General features: G+C 36.6%; 1 protein-coding gene across 3 annotated transcripts in view; it reads right to left on the bottom strand.

Annotated features, from left to right (window-relative positions):
* Positions 1-552: 552 nt before the first annotated feature.
* LOC102232788 (up-regulator of cell proliferation-like) overlaps positions 553-13,931 on the bottom strand; it is a 34,071-nt gene continuing 20,692 nt past the window's right edge. For 2 of the 3 annotated variants that reach the window (XM_023346747.1, XM_023346749.1), the window contains exons 4-6: positions 1,163-11,640; positions 720-1,077; positions 553-640 (exon numbers count right to left, since the gene is read on the bottom strand). In XM_023346747.1, the coding sequence (XP_023202515.1) occupies positions 6,992-11,640 (4,649 nt within the window). In that variant the 3' untranslated portion in view covers positions 553-640; positions 720-1,077; positions 1,163-6,991. The remainder of the gene's footprint in view (positions 641-719; positions 1,078-1,162; positions 11,641-13,931) is intronic. The other variant, XM_023346748.1, reaches the window with a different exon arrangement.

The following is a 13,931-nucleotide window of genomic DNA, read 5'->3' as shown; positions in this document are numbered from 1 at the left end:
TATTTCAGCTCTACTGTAAGTATTTGATATCTATGTATTTTTATGGGAATGTGGATTTTTCAGATCAATTTGAGATGCAATTTTTATAGGTGCACTTAATTTTATTGTGTCATGTAGCGTGTGTGCTGGTCTTGGTCTTGACTTGGTCTGGGGTTAGGTGGTCTTGACTACAACACTGCTACGTGGCTCATTGGTTGCATGTCCTCCCCCACCCACCTTCTTTCCATCCCCTTTCTGTTGGATTTCTTTCAAAATAAATGTAGTGGCAAAAAAGTGAAGTTCATGCTATTTTAGGACAGGAGACAAGATGTTTCCATCCCTGAGATTATGATGCATAGAATCACATATCTAAGGATACACTGTCACAGAGAGTGAACACAATAAAAACATGCTTTATCTGTTTCATTGTTCATTCAAATGGCACATTTATGATGTATTAAAATTAAATACGATAGGTACATTTAATGATATTGTATTAGCGATTAGGTAATGATGTCATGTTGGGTTCTAGTTTTCTTGCCCACATGCAGAACACCACAGGAGAAACAGATAATCAGTTAAAGATATTTTATTGAAGATTCGGGGAAGATGGATGGAGGGAAACAGTTCCTGGGGAGCAGCTCTCGGAGAAGACGGCACACTATGAAGACAGTAGAGAGGTGGTGAGTTCAAGGGCGTCGGAAAAAGAAGATAGGAAATAATAAACGGACTGATCTTACTTGTGGGACTGACGATCTTGGTCCGGGAGGGTATCACTGCTGGGTCGGGTTCAGATCTGACAGATGGGTTCTCTTTGGGTCCAGTTCCCAGGGAAGCCAACTCGGTTGAGCTGATCCGGAAGGAGCGATAGAGGCTGCTGTGGAGGGCGGACTTGTAAGTTCTGGCGGATTGGAGACAGAGAAGCGGTCCGATTGCCAAGCGGTGTTTCCAGGAGCTGTTCGGTCCTCCGAATGTGGGAAACGGGGAAGGAACTCGGGCAACCAGTGGGTAAGTTCCACGGCGTCACGAGGAGGTAGGTTCCAGAAAACCAGGGGAAAAATCCTCTCACGAAGGAACTCAGGGTCTCAAGAATGGCACCTGAAGACGAAGAACAACAACAGGAATTACTCAGGAGGTTTCTCAAGGAATCAACTAGGAGCTTACGCTGGAGGGCTCTGACTACCATTGCTGGCAAACACTCAGGCGTCGGAGAACTGGCAGTCAGCTCCTCTTGAGCTCCAGAATTGATGAGGGGAACAGGAGACCGGCACACCCCACCAGGAGGAGCAGCCTCTGGCGCTTTCTTGTGGATGGATTTTGAAACAACAAAAGAAAAAGAAACACAAAGAAAAACCCCAAAACCCAGGTTCCCAACAAATGCATTCAGCAAGTACTTGTACTTTTAAAAGCCGGTACTATTTTACTTTTACTCAAGTAAAAAAGTTAATGTTGTACTTTTATTAGAATACCTTTTTGTCTGTGTATTTGTACTTTTACTTAAGTACATTTTTTGAGTACTCTCTCCACCACTGCCAATTTGTCTTAAGAACTTTGCAATCTCAAATTTAAAAAGCTCCCAAATTTATTTTCAATATTAGCTTTGTCAAAAAAATAAGAGATTGTTTGGGAGATTTTTGTTGTACTGAGTCTAACTGTTCTAAGCATTTAAACCAGAAAACAGGAATTCACATACATATAATTTTAATCTTTTTGAAACAGGAAAACGTATATAGTGTTTTTTTCCAGAAACATTTCACCACAAAACTAGCTTAATGTAAAACATAACTCAACAAACCCTGTAAACGACGGTGACTGACCATCTGGAGCACATTGATTAACATTAATTTGATATTTTATGTTTTATCGGCAGCTGATTCAAAATGAAGTTCCAGTAAATCTGTTGGGCATCACACGTGCGAATTAGTTTCCTGTCTTTTAGCCCTGATAATATCAGAGGTTAGTATAACAAGTGAATATTAGTGTTGTTTTTTTTCACTCTTTTATTTCGTTTTTTAAATCAATCAACAAAACAGTATAAATAACTTACCGTAGCAGAAGATTTGCTTGAGGACCGGCTGTTTTTCATTAAAAAAAGTTCCTCTCCTTCTTCTAACAGAGCTGCAGGACTGCAGTGCAGACGTCCTTTTGTAACCTGCTGAAAAACACTTTCACTTTCATAGACACGTTTTTCAGTTGTTTCTTGTAAATCACATGGTTTCCATTACATGGTCATTCCAGCTCTGCTATTGGGATATATTTTTAAAAGAACTGCAGCTAATGTCTATGACGTTACGACAGAGTAGCTAAAAAATAACAAAATAAAATAAAATAAAAATACCTGCATGCAGAAAGAAATTTCTGCACAGTTTTCTGAGTCATTGTCCAAAGTCGCCCCCTGTAGGTCGGTAGGAACAACAATCCAACAAATTGAATTGTAAAACAGATTTACGGTAATATGTTGAAAATTATATCTTAACATTGTTAGTAACCAGATTCTTCTACCTTAAATACCCTACAAATAAAAATAAGAAAATAATATATATTTGTTAGTAATGTGTCATTATAGTAGAGACATCTGCAGTCTTGGGTATTCTGGATGACTTTTTCAAATAGACTTTTACTGCACCGTCTGTCTGTCTGTCTGTCTCAGTGTCATTGCTGTAAAGTTCTCCTCTACCATTATCAGAAATAGTTTAGTTTTTCTTTCACTGTTCATCTCACTGCTCATAATATCCCAAAGAAAGTGACAAGCAGTGCAAACATGTTCAGTTCCTTTATTGTCCCCCAATGGGGGGATTTATTTTCTAGCCAGGCATTTCAAACATACAAAGCAACATGAAATAGACAATATTAAACACAGATAAAGCATACAAGCACCAATTCATTTATATGCAATGGAGATTGTGAAAAAATTACAATGATTGGTCAGAAAAAAGTGGGTAATATGTGCTTTATACTTTAGACCTTTCAGTCTGCCTCAGAGTACTGACTTACACCAATCAGCTGGTTTGCTGCTTTGGCCTGTATTTGCACCCAACTACAAGTATTCAAGAAAATATTTAAACTGTGACAAGTCATTATCTAACATCTTATCTTTCCAAGGTTGCAAATCTTAAATTTAATACTTTTATTCAGTGCGAATCTGTATGATATTGTGTCTTTTAATGAGAATGAGAAAAGTAGAGAGAGAGAAAGAGAAAGACTGCAAATCACAGAAGTACAAAAACTGGATTAACAAAGTATATGAACTTAATTTTTCAAGGAAGAAGCATTCTGTGTTTCTACTGAACTGTATGATTCAGAGATCATATATAATCTCAACAAAGAACTTGTAGGTCACTTAAAAAAACATCTCTAATTAAGTGATCCATTTGCAGAGGTTCTAATGATGCCAGTTACAAGATATTTTGAAGGTTCATGAAAGGATCCAAACTGATCAGGCAGTGAGAAAGACTTACTACGATGTTCAAATCTCTATATTTTGAAGTTTAATGAATCAAATTAATAAAATGTTTGGGTGAACATTTTTGGAGGATTCGTGGAGTGTTTTTTTTTATTTTGAAAAGGAAAATAACCTGCTACATCATTATTGTGAATCATTTTACCATTGTAAAAAAATACTCATAAACATTATTTATTAATTTTTCATTGAATTCTCTTTGACTTTTGATGAAAATGTGCTGTGCAGTGTTTTTGTTCATATGTGTAAACAAAACATCCAGCAGGTTATGTTCATAAATCATTAACTCACTGTATCTATAGTGATTCATTTCTGCTAAGGATTAGATGAATTTTATGCTGTAACACCATAAAATGCTACTTTTTTCTTTTACTTTACAAAACAATGAAATCAGAGAAGACAAACTTGTTTTTCACTGAGACACTAAACAAACAGAAAAACTTTTTAGAAATCTTTTTGACTGAATATAATATTAATTTAGATGTGTGTGAAATAAACACTACACAATATCCTCGATGGAGGAGCAGTTTGACCTTTAGTGCAAAATCTGCAACGTTTTGTACTTTATACTGAATTCAGAAAGACTTGAGAGTAACCAAACTGTTAAATATTGAAAAATGTTTTAAAGCGATTATATTTTTATTACTTTGGAAGTTACTGTATTTTAGTAAAACAGTGATGTTAATATTAGAGATAAACTCAATATAAGACCCAGAACTAGACATTGGTAAAAACTATATTCTTATGATTGTGGCAAGATGATAAAATGGAAACAAGACATGAAATATTTGTGGAAACAAAACATATGGAAATGACTGATTTCATGAAGAGTGTTTGACATTAAATATATCAATCACACAAAGGAAATATATATAAGAATATTTATTTCATAACATTCCTGCACCCATACAGCAAAAATAACTAAAATAAAACTAATATGACATCAATCTTCATTCAATTAAGTTTATTGTTCTCATGCTAATTAGAGGTAGAACAATAATAATCACAAAGTATTTTAGCATACAAAGCAGATGCATTTAATATATATGCAACATATAATCAGTTCAACCACATCATATGGACAGAATTAAAGTTAAATACATTATAATTTGACTCAAATTACATTTTCTATGTAAAGAAACTCAGCAAAATGCATCCAGTGATTGACTTTGCAGCGGTCAGTTTGCTGAATGATGTAATGACTCTGGAGAGTTGATTGAATCAATTTGTTAATGATGAACAATTTGTTTTCACTAAAAGTCTCCAATTATCCATCTAATGTAGTGGCGCATTTATACAACTTTTAGAGTGTAAACATTTTCACACAAGAAAATATTAGTTTTCTTTGACTAAAATAAAATTACGTTTCTTAGTCAAAGAAACTAAGAACTTTAGTTTTTAAAAAACTAAAGTTCACAATGGAATAGAATGAACAAATTATAAATGATCAAAAGAAAAAAAAATAAGTAGATATAGTAAAGTAAGCTGAAACCACTTATGTTGTCTTCAGTGGAAAGGATAAGTTCAGTTTGGAAAACAGAGGGGCTTTGAAAAAAAATTTAAAAAAAGGAATAAAATACTTTACATGCAAGAACCAGTTTTGTTCTAACAACTAAACATGAATTATGGTTTCACTTGATGTTGAATGATTTCTTGAGGTTTTCCTCTGCCTCTTCTTTTGTGATTCTCTTCCAAGCATCAGGAATGTCAGCAGGCTCTGCATTATATGCTTTAGCAAATTCCTCATTGAATGTGGCCATCACATATTTCCAATAATTTGATGCTTGACGACTCACATCTGGAGGAATATTCCAGTCTGGGTAAATCTCCCTATATTCTTTGTAAGGATGCCATTCACCCTTTGTGGCCCTGCAGTGAAAATATTCGTCACTCATAACAAGAGAGGAGCAGATGTCAGTCGTCAGCTTTTGTGACTCATCCCACATGGCCCAACCTAAACCCTCTGGTCGATGCATGGAAGCAAAGTGTTGAGTGTGGTTTTCTCCACCTGCATCACAGGGAACTTTGCAGAATGGACACAGTTTGCCACAACCAATCACTCTGTTGAAAAGCTCATTCTCTGGTTTTATGTGAAGCTGTGAGAGTTTTGTTTCAAACTGTGTGTTTTTAAACTTGACTGTAAGAGCTTCTGTCATTTCCTCCACACACTCTTTGAGCCAGTGAGCAAACTGTTCCTGGTCAGCATTGTTCAGAACCATGAAGGCATCAAGAGCATCCTGGGAAATTGCCAGTTTATCTCCAACTTCTTTGCAGATCTTTTCAACAAATGTCCTCAGACTGTCAGTCTTTTCTGCTTTTGTCTTTTTAATGGCATAATTTATGTAATCAATGCAGGACTTAAGTTGTTTGTCCTGAAACCCACATAGAGTAGACCCAGACCAGAATGTCTCCTTTATTCTACCAGATATCCAGGATTTTACGTAATCTTCATATGAGCGAATGTAACTCTTAAAGCTTTTGAAGTCACTTTTTGAAATCAGATCCAGTAAAACTGAATACTGGATTCGTGTGCTGAACTCCTCTTTTGTCATCATTTTATCAACAATATCAAGACCAAGAGAACGATAGATGAAGTTTTCCATAACAGGTTTCAGACATTGGTTTGTGAATTCTTCAGCTTTCTTCTGGCATTGATCTCTTTCTTGAAACACATCTTTGAAATCTGTGCAAAACTTTTCTTTGTTTTTCTGCAGACATCTGTAAGGATCATTGTCTTGGATAAAATCTTCATGAATTTTCTGAAACAATCTGCTGCAGATCCACAGATGTGTTGTTTCAGAGACACCTCAAACTCAATGTCTATATCAACATCAGCTTTGTTCAGCCTCTCATCAATGACGTGAAGAATCTCCTGGATAAAAGTGTCATGATAATTGATTTTTCTCCTAAGTTTGTTACTAATACAGTCAATGCAAGCAGACATTATGCTGTCAGCGAGTTATTGTTTTAACTTCAAAAGATTTGGCATGCTATACACGTGTATTATGTATTTCATTACTATTCTGGGTGCATCCCTTTTCTGAAGGGACACACTGGTGAAGATATTTAAAATCTGGTATTCAGAAAAAGACAAGGTGTTCAGTGATTCAGTCCACATCTTAAGACATTTGTCAAGCTCTCTGTCAGTAATTTGGCTACTTTGCTGTAGTGGAGAGTTGATTTCATTGAGTTGATAACAATAAACATTTAATTTATACTAACACTCTTCTATTATTCATCTAATGTAGTAGCACATTTCTAACAATTTTTAACAAGATAAATATTTTCAGACAAGATCATTTACAAACAAAAGTTAATAAAAATAGAATGGCAAACTGTTATAACTGATCAATGATTTAAAAAAGAATAAGTAGCTCTATAGTAAATTAGGCAGAATCTGTTTATTTTGTCTTTTGTGAAAGTGCAGAAACCAATGTGTAAATTAGAGGGAGTTCAAGAAAGGACAAAAATACTCTACATGCAAGGACCATGTAGAGTTCTTGTTACTCATGTTTCACTCGAACATAATAATAATTATGTTCAATTATAATTTCACTTGAAGTTGAATGACTTCTTGAGGCTTTCCACTGCCTGTTCTTTTGTGATTTTCTTCCAAGCATCAGGAATGTCAGCAGGCTCTGCATTATATTCTTTAGCAAATTTATTGTTGTACTTGGCCATCACATATTTCCAATAATCTGACGCCTCAAGGCTTCCATCTGGAGCAATATTCCAGTCTGGGTAAATCTCGCTATATTGTTTGTAAGGATGGTATTTGTTCTTTGTGTCTGAACAGCGAAAGCGCTTGTCACTGATAACAAGAGAAGTGCAGACATCAGTTACGAGTTTTTTTGAGTCATTCCACCTGTACCAACCTAAACCCTGTGATCGATGCACAGAAGCAAAGTGAGTGTGTGTTTCTGCACCTGCCTCACATGGTATTTTGCAGAATGGACACTGTTTGCCACAACCAATCATTTTGATGAAAAGCTCATTTTCTGGTTTTATGTGGAGCCGTGAGAGTTTTGTTTCAAACTTTGTGTTTTTAAACTTGACTGTAAGAGCTTCTGTCATTTCCTCCACACACCCGTCAAGCCAGTGACCAAACTGTTCCTGATCAGCATTGTTCAGAACCATGAAGGCATTAAGAGCATCCTTGGAAATTACCAGTTTATTACCAAGATTTCTGCAAATATTTTCAACAAATGTCTTCAGGCTGTCAGTTTTTTCTGCTTTTGCCTTTTTAATGGCAGCATTTATGTGGTCGATGCAGGAATTAAGATGTTTCTCTTCAAACTCACAGACTGCAGACTGAGAGGAGAATATCTCCTTTATTCTTCTAGATATCCACAGTTTTACATATTCTTCATATGAACAAATGTATCTGTTAAAGGTTTCAAATTCATCCTTTGAAATCAGATCCAGTAAAATTGAACACTGGAAGAACATTCGTGTGCTGAACTCCTTTCTAATCTTCAATTCATTGATAATATCAGGACCTAGAGAACGATAGACTTCGATTTCAACAGCAGGTTTCAGACATTGGTTTGTGAATTCTTGAGCTTTCTTCTGGCATTGATCTCGTTTGTGGAAGACATCTTTGAAATCTGTGCAGAACTTTTCCTTGTTTTTCTGCAGACATTCATAAGGATCATTTTCTTGGATAAAATCTGAATGAATTTTCTGAAACTTTCTGGCAGCAAATCCACAGATGTGTTGTTTCAGAGGCACCTCAAACTCAATGTCTATGTCAACATCAGCTTTGTTCAGCTTTTCATCAATGATGTGAAGGATCTCTTGTATGTAAGTATCGTGATAATTGGTTTTTCTATTGATTTTATCACTAACATAATCATTGCAAGCAGATATGATGCTGTCAGCAATTTCTTGTCTTGTTTTTGAACGAATCAGCCAGGCCAAAAATTCTTTTGCTTTGTCTTTGAGTTCTTGAGGTTTGTATTTAAAAGGCTCCAGTCCACAGTCTTTGAGACTTTTTTCACTCAGCAGTTCACATGCATGGCTTCCCTTACGCTTAAGATTTGTTCGTAACTGATGGGACACACTAGTGAAGATATTTGAAGTCTGCTGTTTAGAGAAGGACAAGGTTTTCAGTGTTTCAGTCCACATCTTGTTAAAACTTTCATCAAGCTCTCTGTCAGTCATTTTTACTTTGTTTTTACGACATTTTTCAATTAAAGCACAAACTGCTTTCTCAATTTCTTTTGTTTGGTTCTGCTTGATTTTATCCACTTCATTCATTCCTTCCTTAATATCAGCTGCAACTGTGATCTGGTTGAACACTGATCGTTCAGTTTCTTGTCGAAGACTCTTTGCACTGTTGGAGAATTCCTCTCTGTATCCTTCAACCAGATAAACATGACCTTCTGGCTGCTCAAAGTATTTCTTCAGATTTTCAAGGATCTTTGTCTCCAACTTGGTCAGCTCTGTGGTTGCTTCACTTTTCAACACAATGATGAATTCTTTCATGTCAGATATTTTAGATTTTGCAGCAAATGAACCAAAATTGGAAATTCTAATTTCTGCATTGGTGACCCAGGTGTACATTTCCTTTTTGAACTCCCACTCCCATTTGTTGTACTCTGTGCAGAGCCTCATGTAAGCATCAGCCACCAGGCTGTTTCTGAAGCTGAAGATGAAGTTTTCATGTTTTACTGCGTTCCACAGGCTGGTTATCCACTCTCTGAACTCCAAGATGTTATTAGAAGTTGACCCACACTTTCTCAGCTGTTGGATGATGTTTTTCTTGAGTTCATAGACAGTCTCACTGTATCCTGCATTGACTGGAGCCATTGGTGGGTTTCCATTCCAGAGTCCAGGAATGTAGCAGTTTCCAGTGTCTGGATTATACTCCATCACATCAGTGAAACTCTTGTTCTCTTCTCTTTTTTCCATTTTAGCTGCAGCCTGGGTCATCTCATTCAGCTGATCTAACAGCAGCTTCCTGTCTCTCAGGTTCTTCTCATGAGCTGAAACATCAGAAACGTTCTGGTGAACAAACTGACATTGATGCTTTTTGCCGACTTCCTTCATCCTGAGGAAAGCATGCACCACTATCTGCAGGATGTCTTTCATTTCTATTGAATTCTCCATTGCAATATTGATAATGGTGATGTCACTCAGACCAACAACAAGTGTTGCCAGCTCATTGTCATGTTCATGGCTGTTGTCCAGCTGTGCTAGCTCTGGTGACTTTAAGCCTTCAGTGTCGATGATCATCATGAAGTCACAGTTGAGAACTTTCTTGAAGTCTTCATTGACTTTGATGAGCAGCATGAAGGCACCTCTAGTGCATCGACCACTGCTGACTGCAAACTGAACTCCAAACATGGTGTTAAGGAGAGTGGACTTCCCTGTGCTCTGAACTCCAAGAACTGTGATGACCAGGATCTTGTTCTTTGGAGACACCAAGTCATTGAGCTGAGAGAGAACATCACTCACCCATCTGAGAGGAATGTTGGAAGCATCTCCATCTACAAGCTCAAGAGGAAATCCATCCAGCAACAACTGAGCACAGAGTTTGGGCAGATGTTGCAGTTGTTGACGTGATGGATCTGTTTCTGGAAGGTAAAGGGAAGCTTCATAGATCTGACCCATTTCACGGAAGAAGTGCTCAACTCCCAGTGAGCTGCTGGAAAGTTGTTGGTCTATTTCTTTGATCTCCTGTTTGTTTTCAGAATCTTTGCATTTTTCCTTATAAAGCTCCCTGAGGCCAGAAAGTTTTGTTTGAGACAAGTTGTCGAGGTTCATTCTCATCCATTTCAGAAAGTAATACCTTTCTCTATGTGGGCTGGATATTGCAGTAATGAAGCATGTCATTGCTTTGGACAATGCAGAAACATTTTGCTTTTTCCTCAGTTCTTTTCTCTCGCTCTGAAGTTTGCTTTTGTAATTTTCAATGTTTTCTGAACCAACTTTTCGGAGACGAAATTCTTCCTTTTCTAAACAAGTCAGTTCCTTCCATATTTTATCTTGTAACGGAAGTTGATCTTTTTTGTATTTCAGTATGTCTTCAATCTCTGCAGTGATTTCATCAGCTTTCATCTTTCCATCTTGGCACTCTGGAGAATCTTCATCAACTATGATTCCCAGTTCAGCTGCAACATCAGCCATCTTCTTTACAGACATCTTCCTCTGGGGGTTATTAATTACATCACTGACTCTTTTCCTCAATTGTTTGACAAAATCTGCATTATTTGTCTGTTTTGATTTTATAATTATGTTGTTTCTTGTCAAGCCCAGATTGGTTGTTATTTTCTTCAGAACATCTGGAGTAAGGCTCTTGCTCTGTTGGTTTCCCACTAAGAAGATTTGAGCTTTATGGTTTTTGTTCATCAGCAGTTCACACTCAGAGTCCAGCTGGTCAAAGAAAACAAAAACTGCAGCAGATGTCTGACACAAAAAGGAGAATTGAGTTTCAAATGAAGCAATGTCTCCACGAAGGTTAGCTATAGCAACTGGTTCACTGAAGATGTCCATGTTTTTGTTTCCACAGGGAAGGAACCAGGTCATTTCAGTCAGTCCATTGGATATTCTTCTCTGAATGTCTCCACACTCCATGTCACGGTGAACAAAGGTGTCATCTGGGTTGTTTAAAAGTTTATTGAGGATCTCTGATTTGGACAGAGAGCACTCACCCAGTCTCACAAATGAGATCATTGGAAGTTCAGAAAGAACTATTCTTTCTTCTATGAAGCCTTTTGATTCTGAAAGATTTGAAGGTCTGTACTTCTTAACAATGTCTTTCATGGCCCACAGCATGAGGGTGCACTGCTGTGTACCACAGTTAGGAAGCAGCAGAGGAACAGAGAACTGACACATGGACATTTTTAGAGCTAATTCTTGATGAACAAACCCATCAGAACACAGGAAGAGAGCAGTGATTAAATCAAGAGGATTTACAGAGTCACCCTCATTTGTACAAGCAAGCAGATCATCCAAATTTAACTCATCAGGTTCTAATTCATCATCTTGGTTAGACATAGAAACTGATTTTATCTTTCTAGCTGTTACATTCACCATCATCAGTTTCTTGAGAAAATGCCATGAAAGATCAGATTTACACTTTGGAGGCTCATCATTGATGGTCTTCTCATTGATCTCCAGTATCTTGTTGAGTGACAGCTTCTCCCTGTAGAACTGATCCAATCCCAGATCCTCCAAAAATGTCTTCAGCTTGGTCCCTGTTTAAAATAAAGCCAAATATCTTACTTTAGTCAATAACCTTAAATCATTGTCTTTTAACTGTTAATGCCAATAATAAATGTTTTTCATTAAGTCCAAAAGGTACATGATGTGCCCTGCAAAATTATTTATATCCCTTATCTCTTTAACTTAAAAAAATCACAGTCCAACCACAACTTTTCAAGTATAGACAAACCAACACAAAATAACACAATTCTGAAGTAGAACTAAAATAATAAATGTTTTTTAAATAATTACTAAATTTATATCATAATTCATATGAGCAATTCATATTAACTGGCCCGGCGGCATAGGAGGGCATTGTGGGGCATTGCCTGCCCACAGAGTCAGCCTTGTCCTCCCCTGAACTGGAAGCTGTTTATTTTTAATTTTACTTCAGAGGTGCCAACTTTCTATTATTCCCATCTTGATTTGACACAGTAGGGGCTTCTACACATTTTTCAGCCATTACAACAATTTAATCAATAGTTAATATGTCGTAACGTGTTTTTCCGTTATGACACCTGTGCAACAGACACACACCTGCAGTGCTGTGCAGTGTGTGTGTTAGAATCATGGCAGCAAACCAGCAAAAGCCACAGAACCTTGCACAGGTTTTCAAACTAACCATGAATAGTTCAGTAATGCTGTTGGATGCAGATAATGTTAGAGAAATAATGACTAGCTAATGCTAATATATCATGTTATGCTTGTTAACAAGTATTGTCTACTAATTTTGTTATTAATGTTCAAAAGTGGCTAGTAGTTGTTACATTTACTTGAGAAACTTTCTAAGATAAAAAAAGGTACTTATAAGAGTAGTTTTACTGCACTGCACTTTTTACTTTTACTTCAAATTCAAAAATACTATTAACCCCAAAGGGAAATTAAATGTTGTAGTAAGTCATTAATTCAGATTCTTCAAAGAGTTATTGAAGATCGTGATGGTTGTTGGCAGGAAAGAGTTTCTGCAACTGTCTGTGCTGCACTAAATTTGAAGAAGCCTTTGACTGAAGATGCTCTGCCTTCCCAAGACAGTCTGATGAAGAGGATAGTCAGGATTGTCCATAATTTTCTTGATTTTATCTAGAATTCTTCTTTGCATAATCATCTCTAGAGGTTGTACAGCCGTCTCCAGACCAGAACCAGCCTTCTTTATGACGCTGTTGAGCCTTTTTAGGTCCCTGGCTCTGATGCTGCTGCCCCAACAGATGATGGTAGAAGAGATGGTGCTCTCAACAACAGACTTATAAAGGATCTGCAGCATCTTGCTGCAAACCTTGAAGGATCTTAGCTTCCTCAAGAAGTCCAGTCTGCTCTGTCCCTAATTATAGAGGCTTCACTATTGAATCTCAGTCCAGTCTGTCGTCAAGGAGAACACCGAGGTATTTATTTTCTTTTTCTCCCATGATGAAAATAGGGTTTGATCTGACTTTGTTTTTCCTGTAATCAACAATCATCTCCTTTTTTTGCGTACATTCCAGAGGAGATAATTGTTCCCCTACTATGCCACAAAGCGGTCCACCACTTGAATAATATTATTATTGCTACTTTTACTTAAGTAGATTGAGTTTGCATTTAAAGAAATGCACTCTACAGATTGGAAACATTCTTAGATTTCTGCAATATATAACCTGTGTATGCAAATTTGAGCCCATTTACTCAACATTTCATACATGTCGCTGTTTAAATTCTTATTCAATCAATCAATCAATCAAATTTTATTTGTATAGCACATATCAGCAGCAAGGCATTTCAAAGTGGTTGTTTATTTTGTACTAATAAACATGTTCATTTTATTTGAAAGGTTATATAAAAGTTTGTTTATGTATTTATGTTGATGTAAAAGCTAGTTTACATCTCCTGCCCCCAAAATAAGCCAATGCCCCCCCTGCTAAACTCCTCTGGAGCCAGGCTGTAGGTTAGGCATCTACCTCTTCTTTGCAACAGCTATTGCTGAAACAGTACAAAACAAACCAAATAACTATGTTAAAGTCTCATCAGGACTTATTGTTAATACAATACTTAAACTGCCTCGGAATATTATATTACAAATATATAAGAGTATATTGTAGATCGACAAAACAAATCTGACGCTGAATATTTTTTCTGTTGTTCACCACACTCAAAAATGAGCATCAAAATGCCCTTTATTTTATGTGTTATTGTCTGTTACGCATGGCTGTGTATATATATATATATATATATATATATATATATATATATATATATATCAGTTTGGGTTCATTATGGATTATTTTGATTGCACATTTGAACACTTTCACATTTA

Source organism: Xiphophorus maculatus, chromosome 14 (genome assembly GCF_002775205.1).
Source record: "Xiphophorus maculatus strain JP 163 A chromosome 14, X_maculatus-5.0-male, whole genome shotgun sequence".
NCBI classification, from domain to species: domain Eukaryota; kingdom Metazoa; phylum Chordata; class Actinopteri; order Cyprinodontiformes; family Poeciliidae; genus Xiphophorus; species Xiphophorus maculatus.
Note: the sequence above shows the minus strand (reverse complement) of the source record. Positions and strands in the feature narration are given on the sequence as shown.